A 25,493-nucleotide genomic window follows, 5' to 3' on the forward strand; every position below is an offset into this window, starting at 1 on the left:
CCCTTGAAAGTCGCTATAAGCGGATTCTACTGTATTTTCATTTGGCGAAGAGCTCTAGGTTAAGATTCATACTTGAATAAAATAAGTAACCATGGTTTCGAAGGTATATATTGATACCGTGTATTTACAGAGTTTCTTCACATGAAAGATTGGTCCAGCCAAAGATTTCTAAAAAATTTAATTTTTCAATTGCTGAATCGTGGAGTATCTCATCTCAACTTACGGGTTAAAGAAGGGGGAACGCGGCGGATACTTTCTTTTAGGTGGTGGGAGTAGGATGGGATCTAGCTCATCGTCGGCGGTTAAATCAATGCTGATGGGCTTAGGATTCTCCCACTCCGACGACTTCTCTGATCGAAAGCGGTCGGTCGAGTGGTCCAACTTCACATGGACTTTAAGGTGTTCCTGGAGGAGAAACATCTTATCGCAGAGCTGGCAGGAGAAGTGGCCGTCCGTGCTAGGCACGTGGGCCTCATGAAATCTTTGGTAGTGCTCGTGCAACTCCAGGGAGGATCGCATTCCGCGTCCGCAGAGATCGCAGTTCTGGTTCCTGGCCACCTGCTGGGGAAAATGTGTGGACAGGTGGTCGTTTAACTTGTCCACGGAATCGAAAGTCTGGTCGCACAACAAGCACGACAAATGAATCTCCGGCAGGACGACCTCCATTATTGGCTCTCTCCTGAAAGTTTTAAACTGGATTTGTGTACTGTGTTGTATTATATTTTGAGATCTACAATGTAAAAATCTGAAAGACAAGTTGTTCGCTATACAAGCGATCACTCTCAGACAATCACAAACAGTTCGAGTACGTATTATTGTATTACAATTACTTATGAACATTATAAACCTACTGCAAGTTCCGATCTTTTGTCACACTTCGTGATGTTGAAGAATTTTGTTTCCACGTTCACCGATCGGCGCCCTTTCCCGACATCACGAAAAACTAAACTGTTCTTTTCCCAAACAATCGTTGACCCTACTCATGAAGTCAGAAAAAAAAGAGAGTGAAAACGGAACATGGAGAGCGTTGGAGAGTTCTAGAGCTCCCGTTTCTTTTGTTTATCAACTGTACCTAAAAAGACGAACAAACACCTGTAAAACACCCCTATAAATAAAAATATCCTGATTATTATTAGAGCATATCTTTTTTAGCAGGTGCGTAAAGGTGCGTAAATGCGAGAAAAATAATTTAAAATTCAAAAGCAAAAACAGGATCTGAATTAACGTCCTGACAGTTCAGATGTTACAGCAAAGAGCGTGGCTTGTGAACCATCTGCTTATTAAAAAAGAAACGTCGTCCGTAAAAATTAAGACGTAATTACAAAACAACGTCGCCAATAGTTTAAAGAATGACACACAACAAAGCTCCCTGCAAATTTGATGTGTTTCAATTAAATTCTTATGTGATAAATAACAAGAAAGGAAGCTATATACCCTTGCATGCATCAAATACTCAAAGCCTAAACGACATCGAAGCTACGACGACTTTTCTATTAATTTTCCATATTTTTTCGTCTGATTTTAATGAAATTTTATTTATTATTCAAGAGTCGTTAGAAAACTCTATATTCCAAAAATCATGATTTTCTGATGAATAACAACGATGTTATAATTTTATATCTGTAATTCTATATAGATTTTTTGATCTTTCCTATGGCAGCTATATGATATAGGTAGTTGTCCGATTTTTATTACATTTTTTTTATAAATCAAGGCTTGTTACAAAACTTGATACTCAAAAAAGCATGGTCGTGTGATAATCAATGACGTTATCAATTAATTTCCATTAATTCTATATAAAATTATATTTTGATCTCTCCTATGGCAGCTATATGATAGAGTTATCCGATTTTAATCCAAAATTCGACAGTTGTTAATAAACACTATCTGGAAAAAATCAAGTCGATGCGACTTGAGATTGAGAATTTTTTTCTCAATCTCTCGTATGGGAGCCATCCGATATAGTTGACTGATCCGGCTCGTTCCGACTTATATACTGCGTGCAATAACTACACAACTTTTGGGAAAGTTTCAGCATGATAACTTCAAAACTGAGAGACTAGTTTCCTTAAAAACTGACAGACGGACAGACGAACAGACGTACAGACGTATTTGGATTCTGATCGTTATGCTGATCAAGAATATATATACTTTATGGGGTCTGAGGTGTCTCCTTCACTGCGTGGCAAACTTCTGACTAAAATTATAATACTCTTGGCTCTGCAATGGTATAAAAATGAAGACGTAGTTACAAAACAACAACGCCAATAGTTTAAAGAATGACACGCAAAAAAGCTCCCTGCGGAGTTGATAAGTGTTTCAACGGGTGCTTAACGGGCGAGCGGAAGTTTAGATACCCCTGCAGTCATCACAAATGTCGAATAAAATGCATAAATTAAGACGTAATTACAAAACAAAATCTTGAATAGTTTAAAGAACGACACACACACAAAGCTCCCTGCGGTTTTGATAAGTTTTAATAGAATACAAGTGTATATAATACATAAAACAAAAAAATGTCATGCTTTAAAGAAAATACACACTTACAGACCTTATTATTAATTAAGAAAAATTTCCTCTGCTTTTAAGTAAGCTTATAAGTAGCTTTAAATGTATAGCAGCGAAAGATAAAGACTCGTAATGTAAATCTGAGTTCCCGATGGTCCCTTTTCAACGTTTTAAAAACACGTGGGTGTCACATGTCCTGGACTTTACAGGGACTATCAGTAAAATCCCAGCGGGAGACTGCTATGCCTTAAGTGCTGCGTGTAATCCGAGAAATCCTGCTGAGAAGTACCGTTTTAATGGATCCTCTAAGAGTTCTGCAGGGCACTAAAATCACGTTATGCTTGGTTGTTTACACACAGCTCTTTATTTATTTGTTCTTTTTTAAGACACACAAGACCAACGGTCTTACTTTTGCTTATGAATTCTCAAATTTCTTTGCCGAGCTCAGCGAATTTATTTTGTTTTTGCGGCGTAATCATTATTAAAGCTATCCCTTTGGGACTCGATGTCGAGCTCCAAAGTGCTGAGACGGCAGAAAATATCGCTAACGCGAGCGATATTGTTCGTGAAATTCTATATGTGCGCTGTACATTGTACATACTTTGGACGCTCCATAATATGAAGTGGTTTTCGAGTCTTAAGTAATCGGTCGGCCAGCTCGGCTGATATCCGCTCGGTGGCTTTATCGTCTCCGATGAGCTAAAATAGTTAGAACAGGATATTGACTCTCCTCCGATCCGGTCCAGAGCTCCCTAGAGGTTTGCGTCGCAGTCGAGCCACAAGTCGCTGGAAAGAAGGACAGATTAGAGGGCATGGAGGGAGCTGATAAGACCGGTCTGGACGTACGGATTGAAGAACGGCGACCGCATCGGGTACGTCCGCTTCGGCTTCACCGCGAATCCCGATTCCAGCTGCGGAGCACTGAGATACTTGTCCGCCCGTTCGGTGGCCGGTCTGTAATTGGCTGCCGCCACTGCATTGGAGACCCGTGTGCTCCAGATCTCCCGCTTTAATTCCCCGCTCGGGGAGACTGGGGAGACGGCAGCCTCCGGGGACTTCGATGGTGCATCGGCACCCTTTGCGCACTCCCGAGCGGGAAGCGACCTGCCTGCGCTCGATCCCGTGACCCCGTGCTTGACCTTCATGTGCATCAGAAGGAAGGTGCGCCGCTTGTAGCGCTTCTTGCAGGTGGCGCACTTGTGCTGCTTCTGCACATTCCGGCCACTCCGGTCCGAGGGCAGCTCGTCGTCCGAGTGGAAGTGGCTCTCGTGGTACTTCAGAGACTGTCGCGAGCTCAGCCGCTTTCCGCACCAGTCGCACTCGAAGAGTCCGTGCGAGGAGGGCTTCGGCTTCGCCAGCACCGGCACCGGCACCGGAGAGCGGGATCGCGGTTGGACTGGCTCCGGCGACAAGGGTCGCGGTTTCACTTGAACCACTGGCTCCTGCATTGCCGCGGAGCTCCTCACTGGCGCGGAGAACCTCTGCTCCAGCACTTGAATCGGTAGCTGGGGCCGATGCTTTTCAGGAAGCGAGTTGACCACGGGGAAACCGGGAAACTCGAGCGGGGATTGCGGTGTCATGGGTTGCTGCATTGGGAGTTGAACGGGTCCGGGTCTGGGTCCTGGGAAGCCCAGAGCTGGCTGTGCCGGCAGTTCGCAAAGCGAGTGTTGGAGGGAATAGTGCACTGGAGGCGGGACGGGTGGCTGTCGCTGGAGCGGCGGCATGGGAAACTGCATTGGATGCGGTATGCTCTGTTGAACGGGAGGCGAGTACAGACCCAACGGCGGCTGGGTGGTGAACTGCATGGGAACGGTCATGGGCAGGGCAAGCGGCTGATGCTGAACCAGGGGCTTGAACATCGGCGACGGCTCCTGCACCCGCGCACGCGTGTTCCAGGCGTGGATCTCGGCCGCGTGCTGCGTGAGGTGCTCCTTGAAGGTTTCGATGTCGTTGAAGGGCTGCTGGCACAGGTAGCATGGAATGCAGAGCACGAATCCCGGCGGCACATTTGCCGCTCCATTGCGGGCCAGGAGCTCCTTGAGCAGGGGCATTTCATTCGAATTCGGGTCCGCGAATGGCCAGGGATCTTCGTTGGGCGAAAGCGGTGGCGAAAGCAGGCCACACGGGACTTGGAAACCGGCGGAACACTTAAAGGGCTCCATAGGGAAATGGCGATGATACCGATTCTGATCGATGGGAGCCTGATCTGTCTCAATGATCTCCACATCACTGTCGTTCTCCAGAGGCATTGCGAATGAACTGAATTCCGAACTGAAGCCAACGAGAAATATAAACTCCGAACGACTGCACGCTTCGACGACTCGCAGAGAACTGACTATTTCACCGCATTATTTTAGGTTCGAGATGCTTGGTATTCGGTTGATGGGCGGTTTAGAATCGATTCCCAGGCTAGAGATAAGGAGCCTCTTTTTTTGCACAATAACACCTTTTTTAAGCAGACGACCATTTTGCGATTGTGACTATTTAAATTTGCGATAAGGCATTGATCATTTTTTTAATTTTTAAACATTTTAAATTTTTTTAATTTTTAAACATTTTAAACTTCTACATCAAGCAGGACGATTCTGTTCTTAATGACAAGGTTTTCTGGGTTTTAGAAAAAGAAGGTCAACCAGGTAAAAAAGGACATATTTAAAAGATAAGGAGAAACGTTGAAAGGAGAAATATTTTACAGGTCCAGCCACGCTTCAGTGTCATAAATTTTATTTATGGATGTTGTTCATACGGATAGTGTTCGGATAGTGCACAAAAGTACAGGCTGTACCTTCTGAACGGAACATTGAGGTTGTATGAATTCAAATGGATTTCGAATGCTGAAATATAGAATTATGTTTTTGATGTGTGCCGCAAGTACAATACCAGTGGCAGAAGTCGCCGCAAGAAGTAGATACAATACAAATTGGGCTCCGGAGAAGTGAATACGCCAAGAGTTCTTTTCGTACTAATTTTATTGAGTAAAACTTAGGCTTTATATAGATGCTTCTGGGTTAAAGGATATTTACTTAGGTATATTCTAGATAACAATTATTTGTTCCATTGCTTAGCCTGTAAAAACAATACCATTAGGACACAGATATCTTAGAGAATAAATTCCTACAGATAGGAATGAAGATGGTGTGAAGACGTGACGTGATAGGTCAGAACATATGGATGCAGGCCGAAATCGTCCTGTGTTTGACCGATATCAATAAACGAACCTTATCTAAGTTAACCCATAAATACCGATCCAGCTGCGAGCTATTTTCTCCTTGACGAAATCGTACAGAGGTTTGAACGAACAATAACCGAACACAAATATTATATAATGATTAACATTATTTTCTTGCTGTTTTATTACTTTATTTGATAATGCTAATTAAAATCTAAGCATCTAAGAGTAGAAAAGAAAACATTTAAAACCCCATTTCGGGTCGTGAGCGCTATCTGTTCTGTTATGAATGGAGGCTATTATTTTGCGGTTATCAGTATAGGCTGACGACAATAATATTTTATATGTATATGTTAATATGTTAATATACGTTTATAAAATATAAATTAATAATAATTTGCTGTTCTTCGCAGTTTTTAAGTTCGTCCCGCCATAACATTGGGTTTTACTTGATTTTGGAGATAGGGACATTTTTGGTTGCAATTTTGTAATCAGTGTATCGCTGTTAACTCCTCATATCAATGTCAGTGGACAGGATCCATTCGTATAACCTGCAGGTGTATACCTAACAGGTTATCGTTCAGAAAGTCAAAAGATGATTTATTTATAGCAGTGAGATAATGTTTTTGGCATCTATTCTTTTATTGCTCTCATTAAAACCTTGATTTTAAAACCCGAGACTATTTATTTTGTCATATTGTCATTATAATTAGCACTTTAATGTGTTATCAAATGCTCAGGATCCACAGCCATTTTGGTGTTTGTTGTTTTTGAAACGATAATACTCCATACTTTCATAAATATCAGCCTTTTCACAAAATCAGTTTTGATAACTTTGCAAATTATCCTTATTTTCTATGTCTCTATGATCTTATTTAAATTTAATAAAATTACGAGGGGAACCCATTGAAGTTCCTAGCCCAAGGGAAGTACAAACACTTAAAACACTTAACATAAAAAAAAAACTAATAAGGGTTAAATTTTTTTCTGGTTTTGTATCGTGGCAACATCGCTCAGATTAGCCACCTTAGGAATGGTCTACCGCAGTGTTTCCCAAACTTTTCGGGACCGCGACCCACCTATACAAAAAATTGCAAGATCTATATGACAATTAGTACCCACCAAAAATCTACCCGCGACCCACCAGTGGGTCGCGACCCACACTTTGGGAAATACTGGTCTACCGGGTTGCACATTTAAAAAACTATTTAATTATTACATTCATATTCGTTAAGGAACGTGAATTAGCTCTTGCAAGCAAGTTTATTTGCTGTTCAAAACGATACAATTTTAAATGACTAGCTAGTAATGTGACATTGTGGTAAAATATCTTTAGTTCAATCTAAACTAACTAAACTTTAGAAACGGGCTTGCAGGCTATCATATAGACCGGAAAGAGTCCCTTAGGAAAGTTCTGTTGCTTGACCTTCCGCACTATACGAAATCCGGCTTCTTTAATAAAACGCTCATAGCTGTCCAGAGGCCTGGTGACTGAGGAGTCCTCCTTGTCCAGTATCGCCTGCTTGGAGCTGCTAACGTTTTCTTTCAGGCAGAAGAAGGCTCCCGGCGCCAGACCCTGCTTGATGCGCCGGAAGAAGGCAACAAGGTCGCGATCCGTGAGATGCCCCAGCACCCACTGGCTCCAGATCAGGTCGTACTGCTGGGAGGGAGCGAACTTCTGTAGTCCTACGTTGTAGATCTGACCTACCTTTCCGGGGCCCACGTCTTCAGTGCCACAGTACTCGCGAGCCTTTTCCGCGAAGGCGGCATCCTGCTCAACGAGGTCGACGCAGCTGAAGCGCGGGATCAAAAGGTTCCGGGTCACCCGCCCGATTCCAGCGCCGCAGTCCAGGGCCAACTTGTTACCCGGCACGCGTATCTCACGCAGGAACACGTTGGAGCCCTGGATGTCAATGGCACTGATGTAGCCCAGGCCACCGAGCATCCCGTTTACAGTTGCCGGTACCTCGGACCAGTACTTCTGTGCTTTGTTGTAGAACTCGGGTTCGGGAGCGGAGGTCTTGGCAACACTAACGGTAGGAGGCGGTGACGGTGCCTTAATATTGGATTCACAAAGTGTCAAGGCGGTTTCCTCCTGGTTCGCCGGCTGCTGGGCGTTGTCTTTAGTGTCGTCCATCACTTGCAACTTGTCTAAGAGCTGCGCTTCCAAAGTCGTGGTCATTTTTGTCAGGTCTTCAAGCTCCGCATGTTGTGTTTTTATTTGGCCAACCAGGGCTGCAAAAGAATCTGATTCCAACTGTGACATGCCAATAGGTGGCAACTCTCTGCAAACAGCTGGACGACAAAGCCCACTTTTCGTTTTGCTTGTTAGTTTTTGTTTATTTTCCCATTTGTTCAAAATGACGCTTGATTTTGATGGAAATAAAAAGGACGACAAGCTGCTGATCGCCACCATCCAGCAGGAATATAAAATTCTGGCAGAATAGTGAGTTGCTTTGGTGTTTAGTAAATGAGTAAAGACAAACTAGTTTCTATATCTTTGATTCTAGCAAAATGATTGAATCAGAGAAGTTAAGTGGCTTATATGTGATACCCAGCTATGCGAATTCATTGCGTTAGTAATCCCACAGGTTTTCTATATGAACCCATTGTCTAATTTCTACCTTTTGTTCAGAGTGGTTCGGGGTCCTCTTTGGACGCCAAGGATTATATGCTGGAGGCGTATTCCGCTTCTCGATTCTGCTGCCCGATCGGTTTCCCGAAGACAAGAGCCTTCCGGTGAGTGAAATCAAGGTAAACCAAGGAAATGCTCATCAACATACCTCCGCAGACCGTTATATTCCAGCAGAATGTGCTGCACCCCCACGTGTGTCCGTACACCCACAGCCTGGACGTAAGTCACGCCTTTCCGGAGTGGCGCTGTGGCGAGGATCACCTCTGGCAGCTGCTCAAGTACGTCCAAGCAATTTTCGCCGACCCCGTGGATAGTGTTCGCGGCATTGAAGTGGACAAAGTTAAAAACAGCGAGGCTGCTCAGCTGCTGCTGACCGACAAAGACGAGTTCGCGACCCGCGTCCAGAGAAACATTGAGGAGAGCAAGGAACACATCTTTGACACCCCACCCACAGAGGATCCGCACTACATAGTATTCGAAAAGTTCCAGCCGGATCTGCACGGACCCGTTCTCGAGCGAATAAAGGCTGGCAGGAGCAAGCAGGCGGAAACCTCCGCGCAACAGGCCAACGGAGGCCACACCACTGGTCTCTCCTGGGTGAAGGAGGGGGAGTTCAAGCCTCTCAGTATTGAGTAGAAGCAATTCGTCGGCCCTGTAAGTTCAAAACGTAGTACTAACGTTGTCTCAATTTTACTCCATTAAAGTTATTCGATTATATACACTCCTCGTTCATGGGAAATCGCTGGGTGTTGCTAACCCATTCGTTCTCCAGTTTCAATCGCTCTCCGTTCCACTGAAAATGAGTGGGGGAAGCCTCACCAGCCGGGAACTCGAAGTGCTGGCTAAGTTCTATGGCCAGCTTAGAGCGGACCAGGCCGATTCCACCCACCTGTGGCGTGGTTGGGTGATAAACCCTTCCATTTCGCGGGTCCATGTGCAGTTTGTGGGGCTCGTAGGGCAGAGTCAGGACCTGACCCGAGTGCGCATAGCTGAGCACCTCTTTATCGTCCTTTATCAAGTGTTCCGTGAACACAAGAGGCGTATCGTCGCATCGTACAAAATTCCTCTCCCGTCCGCAAAGGGAAATAAACGGGAACTCGCTTTCATATCTATTCGTTTTGTTCACCCGCAGTCGGTTGAAAAAGAACCTGAGAAAATCCTTTTCCTTAAAGCAGCTGGTGAAGTTTTTCATTTTTGCATCGTCCAAGAAGAGCTGCAATAGTTATTGTTTACTGTAAAGATATTTTCACAGTATGAGAACTCACCATTCCCTCATGGTCAATGTAGTAAAAATACTCTCGAATTTTTGGCTCCGGGGATTGACCTTGATTGTATTGCAAATAACGAGTAGCTAGACTTGGGAAAGCATTCACCTTCGGCCTTTTTGGATACCTAGCCAATAGTACAAACATGACTATAACCACTGCGATGCAGAACGAGAGACAGCTGACTTTTGTTTACTACTTAATATGTTGTACATTGTACTGATTCACCGAATCAGGGGTTATTATTGCCCCTGAATCATTACTGAACTGATTAAGCTTTATTGGCATGTCCTTTCTGATGTTGGCACATACAAAAATTGCCTAAAATGTGGACAACCTCTTTGAAAAACGTAATTAAAAAATTTGTTTTATTTAATATTAATGTGGCTGCTCTTTCAAAGTGCAATTGGCTTTCTAGGTCTTTTTCTACCGTTGGCCGAGAAGTATGCAAAGCTTTTTTGCTACCTTACAGTCAAATGTAAAATTCCTTCCAGTAAAAATGATTAACATTTAAATACCTTCTACACATCATACTTGGTTTTTAATTTTCGATGTAAGAGATATGTGAATATGGATAAAAAATGAGTATGTCTCGCTATATCGGCAAATTTCAAAATACAATACATTTAAAATAATAATATCATATTATATGTGATAAATTATCAGGACAGGACCTACAGACCTTGGCCAACTGCTACTGCTTTTAAAACCATAAATCCGGAAAGACCTTTATCAACCTCAATATTTATCTTGTGCCAATGAAATTCAAAGCACCAAAATAAGCGGCACGTGTATAATAGTGCCACTGATATTTTGGTACCTATGATTAAAAAATGAACTCCTGTTGGATGCTCTTTTTTATAAAAAGTAGAAAAATCCCATTTGTTTTTTCGGACGGCAGAAAAAGAGAGAACCCCAATCGGGGTAGGGTATTATGGTTTAATTCCCCGCACTTGGAGCTGATAAGATATTGACTGTCCGGTAATTATTGTGACTGCCTATTTTGCACCATCAGCTTGATAGCTTGTGAAAGATTTCCATTCAGACGGAGGCGTGGCCCTTCTTATCAGCTCGCCAATACGTGATGTTCGTGCGGAATCTTTTCTATAGTGGTAGGTAGTAAACCAAATTAGCTGCTAGATTTGTTTAATCTAATCTTAAGGCTTCAGCTTTAATGATTTTTTATTTGTATTAAGGCTCTGACTGTTGCTTCAGAGTTCAAAGTTTCTTAAAATGAGGAGAGATTCACATTTTTTCCATTTAATTTTATAAATAATCTTTCGTAGCTTTTGTCAATTAAATAATCCTTATATTCAGCTAGAGTCGACTCAAAAACGTAATGCATTATGTTTAGTTGGTAACTATTTGCACCACTAACATAGTTTCTTTGGGGTGAGGTCATTATCTGGCTCCTATATCTCCCGACGCGGGTACACAACATCATTTTTGTCGGGCCCTCTGTCGGTCTGGCGATAAGATTCAAAGTTTTATTATTCCCCAACCGCGCGTGCCGCAATATATAAATAAAAATCTCAAAACTTCCGATATCAACGTGCATGCATACATAAGCTCCAAGATGTATTTTGAGAGAGAGCTCCCAATAAATCCAGCTGATACCGGCGATAACAGAAACTGAGAGCGTAGGCGAGCAGTCCTCTCTCTTCTCTTTCGGCCAAATCAGCGCCAAATCTTTGTGTCGTACGATTCTCCCGACTCTGCCAACAAGTCCAGAAATATATAGACACACCGGCTGTTCATATAATAAGTTTCACGCATTCGATCCCAATGGCCATAGCACTAGATTCCCTTTACAACAACAAAACCAACAGAACAACACAGAGCTAAAAGTTTCCACGAGCATAATAGATTTCAGGGGTTGTGATGCGATTCCACTACTTTTAACCAGGCAATCGTGGCAACCAAGGGTATGCTAAAAACATTTGTTATGAAAACTTGAAATAAAAATCGGATTTTATAGTCGATTTTATAACTATAGGATAGAGAATCATATAATTGAATATTGAGAATGTTTTTTTTTTTTTATTGTTGTTGTATTTAATTTATATATTCTGGTGATAAGGTGAACCAACAATAAAAAAAACTTTAATTTTTTGGATATTCATTTTATTATAGGCTAAGTAGTCTTTTTTGATTTGCCGATCAGTCAGTTTTAAAAATTCCAAGTGCTTAGATTAATGTAATTGCCGTTTTTTTTTCCCTTGTCGCATTAAAACACGTTTGTATGTCAAAATTTGGAAGGAGTTAAAGTTAAGTGGTAAGGTCGGGCTTAAAGGGAGCTCTCCGATTTGGGGGCCGGTAACCAGCTGGCGCTCTCTCTCGAGTCGACGCTCTCCCTCTCCCTGTCTCCCGATTGACGACCCGTGTCAATAGAAAGTTCTCTTGCGACCGGCATACGGCGACAAAAACAGCTTTTCCACTAGGACAAAGTTCGATGTTGTCTCAGTCTCTTGTCCAGGTACTTCTCGAGTATATTAGACTAGAAAGCCAAAACAAAGCCACCTCAATTACAAAGGTTTTGATTTAATTTAGGTTTGAAATTTTTGAGATGCACCTTACTAAAAGTAAAAATAATTGCGGTTAAACATTAATTAGAGAAGAGCAAACAATGACATTTGAAAACCGTTTTCAATCTTTTAATTGTGGATATTTCAGTTCGGAAAGTTTACCCAGGTGGGAATTCTTAATCTTAACAGCTGGGAAGTAGGCTCTTGTGATTTCTTATACTTCTTAGCGCGCTACCAATCCATCCATTTAGTGAGTCAACCCCAACTGAATGAGTAAGGGGCAACTGAAAGTCCACGCGTTTTGCCCGAGAACAAATCATTGCCGGCGGGGAGCATGAGAACGCGCAGGCCTCGAAAGTGCGAGAGAAGCCGCGGAGATTGGGGGAGAGAGCCGGCGAGAGGCCTCCACGGAACTTGTCGAAACTTTCGAGTTTTTCAGCCCGGCCAGTCCGACGGACAGCTTCGAAGTGAACGGTTCGCGATTTCTGGGCACGAGACCGAGAAGCAGAGTGCAGCCACCGTTTGCGAATCCGCGCTGTTCTACCTACCAAACCCAGACCCGAACCCAAAGCGAGCCCACAGGCAAACCAAAAAACAAAAAAAAAAAACCGAAAAGAGGCCGACTAGTTGACAAACGCCACATCTGGGAGCCGTGAATTTGTATGTGCCGAGCCTTGTGTGCAAGCCAAGGAACCCACGTTGACTCACGACTCGTTTAAATTGTTTTGTAGTGCTGGAGCGAGCGATTACCCACCACTTGGAGCCGCCAGGACCACGCGGATAGGCGCAGGACGCCCCTTTCGGACCTTTTGCCACTAAAGTGAGTCGGGGTCAGTGGACCCAGCCAATTTGATTTCGCGTATCGATCAGCTGCATGGCAAATTAATTGCATAAGTTCGCTCAATTTCTTTTCCACTCGGTGCGGCGATGGGACCTTCTCCCCCGTCCCCCGCCTCCCGCTTATCCAACCATCGTAATTCGCCTTCGTCACTCTCTGGCAGACATGTGTTAATTACATTTTATTCTATTCCATGGCCCATGCCCATACTTCCGACACACACCCATACCCATGCAGAACGCACCATCCCAGAGAGGGAATGTGGCTGTTTTATTTTCGGACTCATCCTACTTTTTCTGCCCAATATTTATGACCTTCTTATGGTTTCGCCATCGGGGGAAACGTGTTTGTCGCACATACGCCAAACACAGATCCGTAATCTATACGTATGCGCATAATTCAGATATTGGCCCGCATTGGCAGTGCGAGGTAATTAAAGTGTGATCTGTGAGGGGATCGGGGGCACCGAAATTTAACCAGTTTATGGGACAGTTTAATTTGTTCGATCGCGTTTGATTTGATTTGCCCGGCACGTCAGGCCGTAAAATATGTGAGGAGCTGGACCCGGACTAGTCAATGTCAAAGCTCCTCTATCAGCTATTCATTTGGCGCGATAAGGTCTAGAGTCTAGACGGGGTGCTCAAGTGAATTGAAAAGTTTTCGAACAAATGTGAGAATGTGTAGTTCCCTTTAAAGGGGAATATTTTTGAAGATGAGAATTGTTGAGCATATTTATACAAACGAGTGGAACAAAGTCGCAGAAGCTTATTCCTTTACAAATTTGGGCGAATTTAAATACTTTGATCTGGTTGGACAAAGAAACTACATTCTAACCTTATAAACCGAATCTTCCTCCAAAGTCGGAATAGTGAAAGTATAATGATATCCTTTCCATCCTCCATTTTTATTTGCGGAAAAATCAATGTACGACCTACATAGAAAGGCGACTCTGACCTTAGCAGCTTGTCGTTCAAGATCATACGTTTATTGAGCAAAAAATCAAAGCACGCACATTTCTCTGAGCAAAGTTGGTGAACAAAAGCGAAACGTTCGAGTGTGCTCCATTATTGCTACTGTTGCTCGATGTAGTTAGCTGGGTTATCATGCTATTATTACATAATCGCTCATTTTGATGGGCAAACACAATCGGGCTTCGGGGTTGGTTTTTGGTTTGGGTTTTGGTATGCCGTGTCAACAACGTTTTCGTGTAATTGCATGAGATTGGACCGAACTGCGCCCTCCTCACCTTTAGAAAATAGCGGAACACGCCCAGAAAACAAGCCGAAGCAACAGGATAATTGATCGCCTGTAAATATTGTCAGAAGTGCCGAAGGGGCCGCGTGGTTATTCCAGAAATTCCAGAAAATATCTGTAGTTTTGCATGCAAAAATACGTGTTATTTTCACAACTTGCTAAACAATTTGTTAGACTGGCATTTTATCACATTTATTAAGATGATAATGCGCTTTAATTTTCAAATAAAGAAACTCAATAGGAAATCCAGTTCCTTAAAAGCTTAATTTCTGATTGCAAACTAAGCAATGGGTTTCAATATTAAGTTAGATAAACATTTTTATCGCAGATCGATTCTTAAACTATTTATGGCAAGTCCTTTTAATTTCAGAGGGTAGTGATACCGAAAATCTTCCGATTATAATTTCCGGTTGGCCAGAGATAAGATTTGCCTCCAGCGACTTAACTTGCACTAGAGATAAACACACAAGAATTTAAACTTTCAAAGACTTTTTTTATTTCAAAGTGACCTTATAAGTCAAAGAACATTTATTGATAACTTTCGCTTTCGATAGGTGACTGTATCTTCATCAACTTCCCGAGAATCTTTTAATCCGCTTTTAATATTTAACCAAACTGTTTAGATAAGGGAACTAATATAGCAAGTGACCTAAATTTCCAAAATACTCCATATGCTTCAGTTGCTCGTTATCTTGATTTAGATACAAGCCATATTTTGAAAACCTCGAGAAGGATCTTGATATTGGATTCGTGAACCGTGGGATAAAAGTTCCCATAGTTGCATATATCTTTTGCCATACATAGCGTTCTTCATAATACAAATATTGCGAGGTGATACTGGACAAGTTTATAATATTTGACAATAAATAACATAATCGTGAGTTATGCGGTGCCAACTAATCGAATTAGCAAACGAAATTAATGCTAACACAGGGGAATTTAATTAGAGTGGATCGAACCGAAGATTTCCATCACTCCGCGACTAATTATAGCTCCCAACCAGTGGGCCCCCAGGAGTTTCATATGAGCGCACTCCCACCGGGAGTGATAATGTTTACTCTAGTCCGACCTCCGATGTGTTAATAAAGCAAGCTTATCGTGGCTCATTATCTGCACCTGTGTCAAACATCCAATACAAGTGTCAACATTGGTACTTTATTATCTGCGGACCCCAGGAATCCGCTTTTGTAGGGCATGCACTTCATGTGCGGGTGCGAAAACAACCATTTATCATAAGTGCATCCAAAAACGGTAAGCCTGCTGGCCGAAACTAAAAACTAAAGGGGTCTCTTAACCGAACTCCGAGGCCAGACCAACTCCTTGAATCTCAGATCGACGATCACCTGACCTGATCTCCCAACTCGTTTCAGTTTTTAATGAACCCTAGGCGGATTATTTCGTAGAGTCATAGGCGGTATAACCAGTCATCAGGTTTGCGCAGACGAGCCCCCACAAATAGAGTACGATTTCAAGAGTACTCCCTGCGCCGGTTATTGGAACTCAATTTGGGTCGGAATCTAAAATGCAAATCACTCGTCTGGCTAACAAACCCGGTCTTCGGCGCACCCTTGCACCCTTGCACCCGTAACCGCGTCCGTTGATCTGTCCCATCGACAACGGGGGCTACAACACCCATTTGAATCGATGATAATGAGCTAAACAAGCTCAAAGCTAACAGACAAAAAACAAATAAAATATTTAATGGCGTGTGCGAAAGGAGCGAGCCAACAATCGACGGACTGCGAATACTCTTTAGAAGACGAGTCTTAAATGCTTATTACATTGTGTCATCCATTTATCAATTTAGGGTGCTTACTAATCCTCCAGCCATTTGAAGTCGCAATAAACAAAAGCTTCAACTCAGTGAAATGAATCGAATTCCCAATAGCGCTTTTTAGAAGAAATAATTCCTGACCCTCCTTGATCCAAGCAGTTAGACCCTCCAAGTGCGCACGACCATTGGGTAAACTCGAAGTGCGAAAACGTGCTGGAGTATTTCTGCCAGTGCAAATATTTGTCAATCTATTACAACCTCTGCTTTTATAAGTAATAGTTCCTAAACAGGCAGCTTCAATGTTTCAATCAAGTGAATCGTTTGGATTCTAAAACTCGGAATATGCAATAAGCAAAGCGTCACTCAAGCCATATAATTTAACAAGTTTGTCGTAGATTTGATGAAGCCCGCTTTGGATTTTGATCACGTGAGTCAACTCATTTTAATGAGCAGACAGATCGCCATTTATATGGAATAATACCTAAACAACAGACGATCGGACTTTGAGCCGCAGATTAAACTCGCACTTAAGCAAGCAGATGCGGGTTTTGTGATGCCGAAACCCAGGATTGCTCTTCCTTAGCTTTTCACCCAATCAATAACTCCACGAATAAAACACTATTTCGTTGCAGTAGTTTTCGGTAAGAAATCGGTTGTTAGTTTTAGATTTCCAATTGCATCAACATCAGACCTTCCAGCAGCGCTTGTTGTTTGCTTTTCGAAAGCAATGTCGATAACCTTAGGCATTTGGCAATCGAGCTTTTGAAATTAGCAGATAATTAAGGCGTTAAATGCAATCTCTCGATCGAAAGGCAGAGCGAGCTGAGTGCCCCTCCGTTCCCTTCTAAACGACCCAAATGAAAATAAATATTCACGAGCTGTAATGCTTGGACATACTGGCTTGTTGACAAGGCCGTAAATTCTTAATTGAGTTCAAGCTCTTAAACCAAATATTATGGTAAATCGTTTCTTAATAAATCCCTTTCTTGCAGATAAATTCGAGTCCTAGGCGGGATCACCATGTTCATTCCGGCCGCACAGTCCGCGTACAGGACGCTGCGCAAGACGCAGCCGCGCGTCCGGCTCAACTCCCTCTTCAAGAATGGATACTCCAGCAAGGTAGGTACCCCCGTATCGGTCTCTTTCTCGGATCTGTAGTAGCGGTTATCCTCTTTCCCAGGTGGAGTACAAGCCCATCCGGTCGGTGCTGGTGGCCAACCGCGGCGAGATCGCGATCCGCGTGTTCCGCGCCTGCACGGAGCTGGGCATCAAGTCGGTGGCCGTCTACTCGGAGCAGGACAAGATGCACATGCACCGGCAGAAGGCCGACGAGTCCTACGTGGTGGGCAAGGGCCTGCCCCCCGTGGAGGCCTACCTCAACATTCCAGAGCTGATCCGGGTGTGCAAGGAGAACGACGTGGACGCCGTGCACCCCGGTTACGGCTTCCTCTCGGAGCGCAGTGACTTCGCCCAGGCGGTGATCGACGCCGGACTGCGCTTCATCGGCCCCTCCCCCGACGTCGTCCAGAAGATGGGCGACAAGGTGGCGGCCCGCGTGGCGGCCATCGAGGCGGGCGTGCCCATTGTGCCGGGAACCGACGGCCCGGTGACCACCAAGGAGGAGGCGCTGGACTTCTGCAAAAAGCACGGCCTGCCCGTGATCTTCAAGGCCGCCTACGGAGGCGGCGGACGCGGCATGCGCGTCGTGCGCAAGATGGAGGACGTGGAGGAGAGCTTCCAGAGGGCGAGCTCCGAGGCAAAGGCCGCCTTCGGCAACGGAGCCATGTTCATCGAGAAGTTCATCGAGCGACCGCGCCACATCGAGGTGCAGCTGCTGGGCGACAAGGCCGGCAACGTGGTGCACCTGTACGAGCGCGACTGCTCGGTGCAGCGCCGCCACCAGAAGGTGGTGGAGATCGCCCCCGCCCCTCGCCTGCCCATCGAGATCCGGGACAAGATGACGGAGGCCGCCGTGCGGCTGGCCCGCCACGTGGGCTACGAGAACGCCGGCACCGTGGAGTTCCTGTGCGACGAGTCCGGCAACTTCTACTTCATCGAGGTGAACGCCCGCCTGCAGGTGGAGCACACGGTCACCGAGGAGATCACGGGCATCGACCTTGTCCAGTCGCAGATCCGCATCGCTGAGGGCATGACCCTGCCCGAGCTGGGCTACACGCAGGACAAGATCCAGCCGCGCGGCTACGCCATCCAGTGCCGCGTGACCACCGAGGACCCGGCCAACGACTTCCAGCCCAACACCGGCCGCCTGGAGGTCTTCCGCTCCGGCGAGGGCATGGGCATCCGGCTGGACAGCGCCTCCGCCTACGCCGGAGCCATCATCTCGCCCTACTACGACTCCTTGCTGGTCAAGGTGATCTCGCACGCCAGCGACCTGCAGAGCTCCGCCTCCAAGATGAACCGCGCCCTGCGCGAGTTCCGCATCCGCGGCGTCAAGACCAACATCCCCTTCCTGCTGAACGTGCTGGAGAACCAGAAGTTCCTGCACGGCGTCCTGGACACCTACTTCATCGACGAGCACCCGCAGCTGTTCAAGTTCAAGCCCACCCTGAACCGCGCCCAGAAGCTGCTCAACTACATGGGCGAGGTGCTGGTGAACGGACCGCAGACACCCCTCGCCACCACACTTAAGCCCGCCCTCGTCACGCCCCACGTGCCCGATGTTCCGCTGGGTGAGTTTCGGCCTTAGGTCTCCCAGACCCCAGGTCCTGGCATGTGCTTTTCGGGTTCTCGCTTGCTTCTTTGGCTTCCACTCACGGCAGTCGGCGCTCTCCGAATGCTTCAGCCATCCGGGTCAAGCGGCCTAGATCCTGGATGAAAGGTCCCTACACGAAGTTTTGCTTTTTGGGGCGCCCGTCTGGTGACCTTAATTGCGCATTTAGATCTGCTGCATTGCTACAGTAGTTTAGGATGTTTAAATCGGAGTTTCATACTGCAGACATGAATTCATTGCTTCGCATAGGAACCCTAATTGTCGAGGCCCACAACCCATAACTTTGCAGTTTTAGTCTGATTCCAAAGTGACATACCTCTAATGTTTGTAATCGCATCCTTAAAGAAACTGCGTTCAAAATTTTCCATTCTCCGATGGTCGAAATTTTGCCCATGTTCATGTCGGATTTACTCTTGTCGGGTAACTCTTATAATTAATACAAAAATCGCCATAGCTTTGATTTCGTTTAAATAGTAAATATGCTCGGCTCGCCGAAGCCAGCTTTCTTTCTTGTTTTACTTGTGAATTTTATTCAAAAGTGAAAACTTTGTGTAAGGGACCTTTCGCTTGGCAAAACGGATCAATGATCTTTTAACAATTTAAACTGATTCATTGAAGCCCTTTCTACCCAAAATAATCGAAAAGGCATGATAGTGAATATTTATTAGCTTTACGCATCTCCTGTGAAACGTTCTTTGCTTTTCTTATATGCTTTAATCGAACCTTTATGTTTTTACTTTTCAACTATCAATTTTGTTGCATCCGTTATTAATCAACCAATACCGAAACCGAATCGAAACCGCGATCGCAATCGAATCGGCAATTGCAAACACCAAACCAATATCACACACCTATGTTATGTATCAACAACCAAACAACAACGCCTCAAAATGCACAACACGCCCACCAACAAACCCACGACCACGCCCACGCCCACTCCGCCCCGCTCATTCGCGACCGTTCTCATGATCGAACTCATAACCAACGGTCCGTAGACCTGTCCCCGGAAGCTCTAGAGCGCGAAGAACGCGGCGAGGCCAAAGGTACGTTGAAACTGAACCCGAACCCAATGGGGGAAGGACCCCATTTCCACACAGGACATTTGTACATACGCTCATTGGTCACTTCGGTTTATGTCCACAAGGGTTTCCCAAGGTGACTTAACCCTTTTTCCGATTCTTCAGTCGCTACTCTCTAACTGAATTGCAAAAGATATTACACTCGACTCGGAACACTGACCGACACAGAATAGAAGTTAATATACGTATATATGTTGTGTGCTTGGCGCTTTCCTTGGATTATGTAATTATCATTTCTGGGTATAAAGCTAATTTCATTCAACGCACCTAATCAATTCGATACGTTTGTTTGTTAATGCTAATTTTGGTTTTACTAGCTTTCGATGTTCAGTTTAACCGAGTTTATGTTTTGGGGGTTTGGTAAAAGTATCTGAAACCCTCCATTAATGTCCCAACCTCAAAGATACATTGCCGCTATGTTAATCCTGTAGATGCGGGAATGTATCGAACCACTTGAAGCCCCGAACTAACGAATCCTTGTGATCTAGTTACGGAGCCGCCAAAAGGACTGCGCGAGGTCCTGGTCTGCGGGGGTCCCGAGGCCTTCGCCAAGGAGGTGCGCAGCCGCAAGGAGCTCCTGCTGATGGACACCACCTTCCGCGACGCCCACCAGTCCCTGCTGGCCACCCGCGTGCGCTCCCACGACCTACTGAAGATCTCCCCCTTCGTGGCCCACAAGTTCAACAACCTGTACTCGCTGGAGAACTGGGGCGGTGCCACCTTCGACGTGGCGCTCCGCTTCCTGCATGAGTGCCCGTGGGAGCGGCTGGAGGAGATGCGCAAGCGCATCCCCAACATCCCCTTCCAGATGCTGCTCCGCGGCGCCAACGCCGTCGGCTACACCAGCTACCCCGACAACGTGGTCTACAAGTTCTGCGAGCTGGCAGTGCAGACCGGAATGGACATCTTCCGGGTGTTCGACTCGCTCAACTACCTGCCCAACCTGATCCTCGGCATGGACGCAGCCGGCAAGGCGGGCGGCGTGGTGGAGGCGGCCATCTCCTACACCGGCGACGTCAGCGACCCCAAGCGCACCAAGTACGACCTGAAGTACTACACCAACCTGGCCGACGAGCTGGTCAAGGCGGGCACCCACGTGCTCTGCATCAAGGACATGGCGGGTCTCCTCAAGCCCGAAGCAGCCAGGTGAGCTTGCTTGGACTCCACTGCCGAGTGTTCTGTGTTCTAATCGACTCTGATTCCCCGGCAGGCTGCTCATCACCGCCATCCGGGACAAGCACCCCGACATACCCATCCACATCCACACCCACGACACCTCGGGAGCGGGAGTGGCCTCCATGCTGGCCTGCGCCAACGCCGGCGCGGACGTGGTTGACGTGGCCGTTGACTCTATGAGCGGCATGACCTCCCAGCCGAGCATGGGAGCTGTGGTGGCCTCCCTGCAGGGCACCCCACTGGACACGAACGTGGACCTGCGCACAGTGTCGGAGTACTCCGCCTACTGGGAGCAGACGCGCACGCTCTACGCCCCCTTCGAGTGTACCACGACGATGCGGTCGGGCAACGCCGACGTCTACCTGAACGAGATCCCCGGCGGGCAGTACACCAACCTGCAGTTCCAGGCCTTCTCGCTGGGCCTGGGCGACTTCTTCGAGGACGTGAAGAAGGCCTACCGCGAGGCCAACCTGCTGCTGGGCGACATCATCAAGGTGACGCCCTCGTCGAAGGTGGTGGGCGACCTGGCCCAGTTCATGGTACAGAACAACCTCACCGCCGACCAGGTGCTGGAGCGTGCCGAGGAGCTGTCGTTCCCCAAGTCCGTGGTGGAGTACCTTCAGGGCTCCATTGGCATCCCGCACGGAGGCTTCCCCGAGCCCCTGCGTTCGCGCGTCCTCAAGGACATGCCCCGCATCGAGGGACGGCCGGGCGCCGAGCTGCAGGACTTGGACTTTGACAAGCTGAAGAGCGAACTGAAGGAATCTCACTCCTCCATCACCAACCGCGACGTCATGTCGGCCGCCCTCTACCCGCAGGTGACGAACGACTTCCTCCACTTCCGCGAGAAGTACGGACCCGTCGACAAGCTGGACACGCGCATCTTCCTCACCGGACCCAATGTGGGCGAGGAGTTCGATGTGCCGCTCGAGCGCGGCAAGACGCTGAGCGTCAAGGCCCTGGCTGTTTCCGCCGACCTAAAGCCCAACGGCATTCGGGAGGTCTTCTTCGAGCTGAACGGCCAGCTGCGAGCAGTCCACATCTTGGACAAGGAAGCCGTCAAGGTGGGTGCAGCCTCTACTGTTGCCTGGGCACTCGCGTTTACCCCTTTTCCTTCCTTTCCTTCCGCAGGAGATCCACGTGCACCCCAAGGCCAACAAGTCGAACAAGAGCGAGGTGGGCGCCCCGATGCCCGGAACCGTCATCGATATCCGTGTGCAGGTCGGCGACAAGGTGGAGAAGGGCCAGCCCCTGGTGGTGCTCTCGGCCATGAAGATGGAGATGGTGGTGCAGTCGCCGCTGGCGGGCGTCGTGAAGAAGCTGGAGATCGCCAACGGCACGAAGCTCGAGGGCGAGGACCTGATCATGATTATCGAGTAGAGTCAGAGCCTCGGAAGAGTGCCCCGGGCCACATTGTAATGTCCAAGCTGCCACCGCACACCTTATGTAAAATTAAGTAAAAACAGTGATAATGTAGGGATCCTGTCGTTTGACAGACCACTAATTGTCCACTCGCCTGTGTCTATTTTAATATGTGTCCGAAGAGCCGCAGGCGCTCTGTCGGACGTGTTTACGTACCTCCCGGATTACCGACCAACCGCTAAATCAACTGGAATGGAAACGGATTGCATACGTAAGTGCCGGTACATATTTGTAAATTCATTGTAGACACACTTCCTCAAAACATCTGAATAAAAGCTGTACGATTTTTGAATTTTAAATTCGCAAAATCTCCGTCGAGATTCGCCACCTCCAGTAAATATGTTAGTGGTTATAAATGTTATATTTACTATTGTCTAATAAACGTTATACAAAATACAAGAATATGTTTTCTTTTCCCTATAAAAATACAACAATAAAAACAATTAGATTGTACGTTTTATTTTCGTATAACTAATTTAACTCAACTATATTACTGCAGTGCTCTAGTCTACATGCACTTGACAATAAACTCCAGGAAGGCCAGCTCCTTGTTCAGCTCGGTGACCCTTTTGAAGTGCCTCTGGACGTAGGGTGTGAGCACCTCAACCATGTTGCCGTTATTGTAAAACCGCGCCTTGGGATCCTGCAAAGCGTCGCCGATCAAGTGCTTCAGGATCAGGTTGCCCACCTGCGAGTGTCGCGAGTTGGTGGTCCACGCCTTGACGTGCTGCAGCAGTGCCACACGCTGGTCCACGTTCAACTGCTCCACCAATTGGCGAAGACCGGGCTCATCCCGCTCGCGGACAAATTGGTTGATGATGTCGAAGCTGGCCTTCGGCTTGTTCAGGTTCAAGGCCAGCACAAATGCCTTATGCAGGTGCTTCTGGGCGTGCAGGAGGGAGTGGAGGGTCTGCTCCTGCTCCAGGACAGCCTGCCGCTGATCCAGCGCCTCGTTGCGCGTCGCCTGCGTAACGTCGCCGAAGCGAATTAACTTGGAGTCGGCTCCTCCGGTGTAGAAGAAACGGTTGCTCCTGCCGGAGACCGCCAGAGCCCAAACGCGGTCGTTGTGCTCGTCCAGGGACTGCAGGCATGTACTGGTCTTGATGTTCCACAGCTTGAGCAGACCGTCCGAAGCAGCGGAGAGAATGAACTTCCCGTGGTCTAGAAACTCGGCTCTCAGTATAGTGCACTCCTGGTCGAAGCGCTTTATGCAGGCAAAGTTGCTAATCGACCAAAGGCGAAGACTGCAGTCCGAGGAAGAGGTGAGAACGATTTGGTCCACTGGCGAGAAGCGCACACTCCACACTCCGCGGGTATGACCCCTCAGCACGCCTTGCAGCGAATTGGAATCCGCTAGCCAAACCTTGGCCGTCTTGTCCTGCGAAGCGGTGGCTAGCAGTTTGTTGTTCGGGGCATAGGCCACACAGTTCACCTCCTTGTCGTGGGAGAGCGCTGCGTAGCGCAGGTTGAAGGAGTACGAGTTGCGATCCGCCTTGTCCCTGGCCAGCTGCCACACCTTCATGCTGCCATCTTGGCTCACGGAGGCAAAGCCGGTGGCTCCGTTGTGCGTCATGGCCACGCACCCAATGGTGGACGTGTGGCAGTTCGCCTGCTCTGCCAGGGCCTCCAGCGAGCAGTCCCTGTCGTGCTGGAGCCTCCACAGCCGGATGCTGCAGTCCTTTCCCACCGAAATGAGCAAATTCTGGGAGGCAGCCAACGACATGACCGTATCCGAGTGGCCCACGATCAGCTTGCAATTCATATCGTGTTCCGTGTCGTAAAGCTTAAAGTGCTTGCTGTTGGTGGCCACGGCCAGGTAGCGGTCGTTATCGCCCATGAAGCACATGTCCAGGATCTCGTCGTTGTAGCCCACCAAGTGCTTAACGGGTGTCAGGCTCGCGGCGTCGAAGACAAGGATGTTCTGCTCCGTGGTGACCAGGGCGAGCTGGTTTAGTTCTCTGCAGTGCAGCAATCGGCTGATCTGGAAGTCAGACTGAGAGAGAATCTCCCTGATTTTCCAGGTCTGGGCATCCACCTGTTGCAGCTTGCCCGCTCCACTGGCCACGATAATCTGGCGTCCCTCATTCACGAAAATTAGTCCCTCCAGCTCGTCATACAAGGGAAGAACCTTTAGCTGTTTGCTCTCCAACTGTTCCTCCAGCTGCCAGACGATCAGAACCTTGTCCCGGCTCACGGTCGCAACCTCATTGCAGTCTGCTGCGGTGCTCCTGAAGCTCAGGCCCGTGACCTGCGAAAGGTGACCCCGCATCTTGTGCAGCAGCGTCTTGGTCTCGTAGTTCCAGGCATAGACAGTGTTGTCCGCTCCCGCGGCGAAGATCTCCTTGCGTAAAACATTGGGGTGGAAGACGAGGAGCCAAGCGGGACCCGGGAAGTCCTTCAGGGCGCCAAGGCAGCTGTTGTTAGAGTAGTCCCATAGCCTCAGAGTGGCGTCCGCTCCGCCGCTTGAACAAATAAGGCGGCCGCAGGGACTGAACTCCACCCGAATGACGGGTCCTTTGTGCTGAGCCTTCCACAGTTTCACCAGCTTGCCGGTGGTCAATTGCCACAGCCTCAGGAGCCCACTTCGGTGCGCAGTGACCAAGTGCTCCTGCGACAGCCCAAAGCAAGTGATGGTGTCCTCCTCTACCTCAATGTTGTCAACCTCAGCCGTCCGTTTATTTTCGGTAGACCCGGAGGATGTTCCGAAACTGCACAGGATCTGAGAAGTTTGCACATCCACTTGGTTGACAACGGCTCCGTTCAAGCAGTAAAAGAGCTGGCCATCCGCGCTCCAGGCAATGTCGCCACCTGCATAGAAGTTCGTGTAGCGCGCCTCTGCAGCATAGCTAAAAAACATAATAATTATTAATACTGCCTAAAAACTTAGCATTGATCTTACCTTTTCTCGCTTATATTCGCCAGCATGATTTTATTTTCGTTGTTTATAAATACAAAAACCGCGTGCGCCGCGGGTTGTAGCTAAAAAAAAGGAACTAGTTCAAAATGGTACTGGTCAGAACACTTTTAGGATGTTTTATTTGTAGTGACATACATAGGGGTTAAAGTTTTAAATTAAAAAATACTTCCACTATTTTCATTGAAGAAGTTCGATGACCC

The 25,493-nt window shown here is 47.1% G+C and overlaps 7 protein-coding genes across 12 annotated transcripts; 2 read left to right on the forward strand and 5 right to left on the reverse strand.

Annotated features, from left to right (window-relative positions):
* Positions 1-90: 90 nt before the first annotated feature.
* Positions 91-973, reverse strand: LOC108090776 (uncharacterized zinc finger protein CG12744). 3 transcript variants are annotated; one of them, XM_017189617.1, is made up of 3 exons: positions 852-973; positions 224-679; positions 91-168 (listed from the first exon to the last, which is right to left on the reverse strand). In XM_017189617.1, exons 2-3 carry the CDS (start codon positions 664-666, stop codon positions 138-140), a joined length of 474 nt encoding a protein of 157 aa, XP_017045106.1. In that variant the 5' UTR covers positions 667-679; positions 852-973; the 3' UTR covers positions 91-137. The 3 variants fall into 3 exon arrangements, with proteins under 3 accessions (XP_017045106.1, XP_017045107.1, XP_017045108.1); XM_017189618.2 differs by having other exon boundaries at positions 224-693; positions 852-946; XM_017189619.2 differs by having other exon boundaries at positions 831-936.
* Positions 974-2,849: 1,876 nt separating this feature from the next.
* Positions 2,850-6,768, reverse strand: LOC108090772 (proline-rich extensin-like protein EPR1). The gene is made up of 2 exons (XM_017189614.2): positions 3,355-6,768; positions 2,850-3,294 (listed from the first exon to the last, which is right to left on the reverse strand). The coding sequence occupies exons 1-2, from the start codon at positions 4,755-4,757 to the stop codon at positions 3,261-3,263; spliced, it is 1,437 nt and encodes a 478-aa protein (XP_017045103.1). The 5' UTR covers positions 4,758-6,768; the 3' UTR covers positions 2,850-3,260.
* A 260-nt stretch (positions 6,769-7,028) lies between these two features.
* Positions 7,029-7,859, reverse strand: LOC108090645 (alpha N-terminal protein methyltransferase 1). The gene has a single exon (XM_017189423.1). The coding sequence runs from the start codon at positions 7,857-7,859 to the stop codon at positions 7,029-7,031; it is 831 nt and encodes a 276-aa protein (XP_017044912.1).
* LOC108090702 (protein crossbronx) lies at positions 7,738-9,029 on the forward strand. The gene is made up of 4 exons (XM_017189493.1): positions 7,738-8,123; positions 8,188-8,252; positions 8,313-8,416; positions 8,469-9,029. Exons 1-4 carry the CDS (start codon positions 7,942-7,944, stop codon positions 8,946-8,948), a joined length of 831 nt encoding a protein of 276 aa, XP_017044982.1. The 5' UTR covers positions 7,738-7,941; the 3' UTR covers positions 8,949-9,029.
* On the reverse strand, positions 8,987-20,347 carry LOC108090707 (UPF0598 protein CG30010). Of its 2 annotated transcripts, none has more exons than XM_017189501.2 (3): positions 19,812-20,347; positions 9,578-9,704; positions 8,987-9,525 (listed from the first exon to the last, which is right to left on the reverse strand). In XM_017189501.2, exons 2-3 carry the CDS (start codon positions 9,578-9,580, stop codon positions 9,025-9,027), a joined length of 504 nt encoding a protein of 167 aa, XP_017044990.1. In that variant the 5' UTR covers positions 9,581-9,704; positions 19,812-20,347; the 3' UTR covers positions 8,987-9,024. The 2 variants fall into 2 exon arrangements, with proteins under 2 accessions (XP_017044990.1, XP_017044989.1); XM_017189500.2 differs by lacking the exon at positions 19,812-20,347 and adding an exon at positions 9,764-9,943.
* Positions 11,759-22,775, forward strand: LOC108090696 (pyruvate carboxylase, mitochondrial). 3 transcript variants are annotated; one of them, XM_017189479.2, is made up of 9 exons: positions 11,759-11,852; positions 12,542-12,762; positions 12,834-12,922; positions 16,961-17,087; positions 17,149-18,658; positions 19,695-19,742; positions 20,267-20,924; positions 20,989-22,018; positions 22,086-22,775. In XM_017189479.2, the coding sequence occupies exons 4-9, from the start codon at positions 16,989-16,991 to the stop codon at positions 22,332-22,334; spliced, it is 3,594 nt and encodes a 1,197-aa protein (XP_017044968.1). In that variant the 5' UTR covers positions 11,759-11,852; positions 12,542-12,762; positions 12,834-12,922; positions 16,961-16,988; the 3' UTR covers positions 22,335-22,775. The 3 variants fall into 3 exon arrangements, with proteins under 3 accessions (XP_017044968.1, XP_017044971.1, XP_017044970.1); XM_017189482.2 differs by lacking the exon at positions 19,695-19,742; XM_017189481.2 differs by lacking the exons at positions 12,542-12,762; positions 12,834-12,922 and having other exon boundaries at positions 11,835-11,852.
* Positions 22,776-22,814: 39 nt separating this feature from the next.
* On the reverse strand, positions 22,815-25,382 carry LOC108090697 (transducin beta-like protein 3). The gene is made up of 2 exons (XM_017189483.2): positions 25,276-25,382; positions 22,815-25,222 (listed from the first exon to the last, which is right to left on the reverse strand). The coding sequence occupies exons 1-2, from the start codon at positions 25,299-25,301 to the stop codon at positions 22,885-22,887; spliced, it is 2,364 nt and encodes a 787-aa protein (XP_017044972.1). The 5' UTR covers positions 25,302-25,382; the 3' UTR covers positions 22,815-22,884.
* Positions 25,383-25,493: the final 111 nt, after the last annotated feature.

The sequence above is a fragment of the Drosophila ficusphila genome, unplaced genomic scaffold (assembly GCF_018152265.1).
Source record: "Drosophila ficusphila isolate 14025-0441.05 unplaced genomic scaffold, ASM1815226v1 contig_414, whole genome shotgun sequence".
Taxonomy (NCBI): Eukaryota; Metazoa; Arthropoda; class Insecta; order Diptera; family Drosophilidae; genus Drosophila; species Drosophila ficusphila.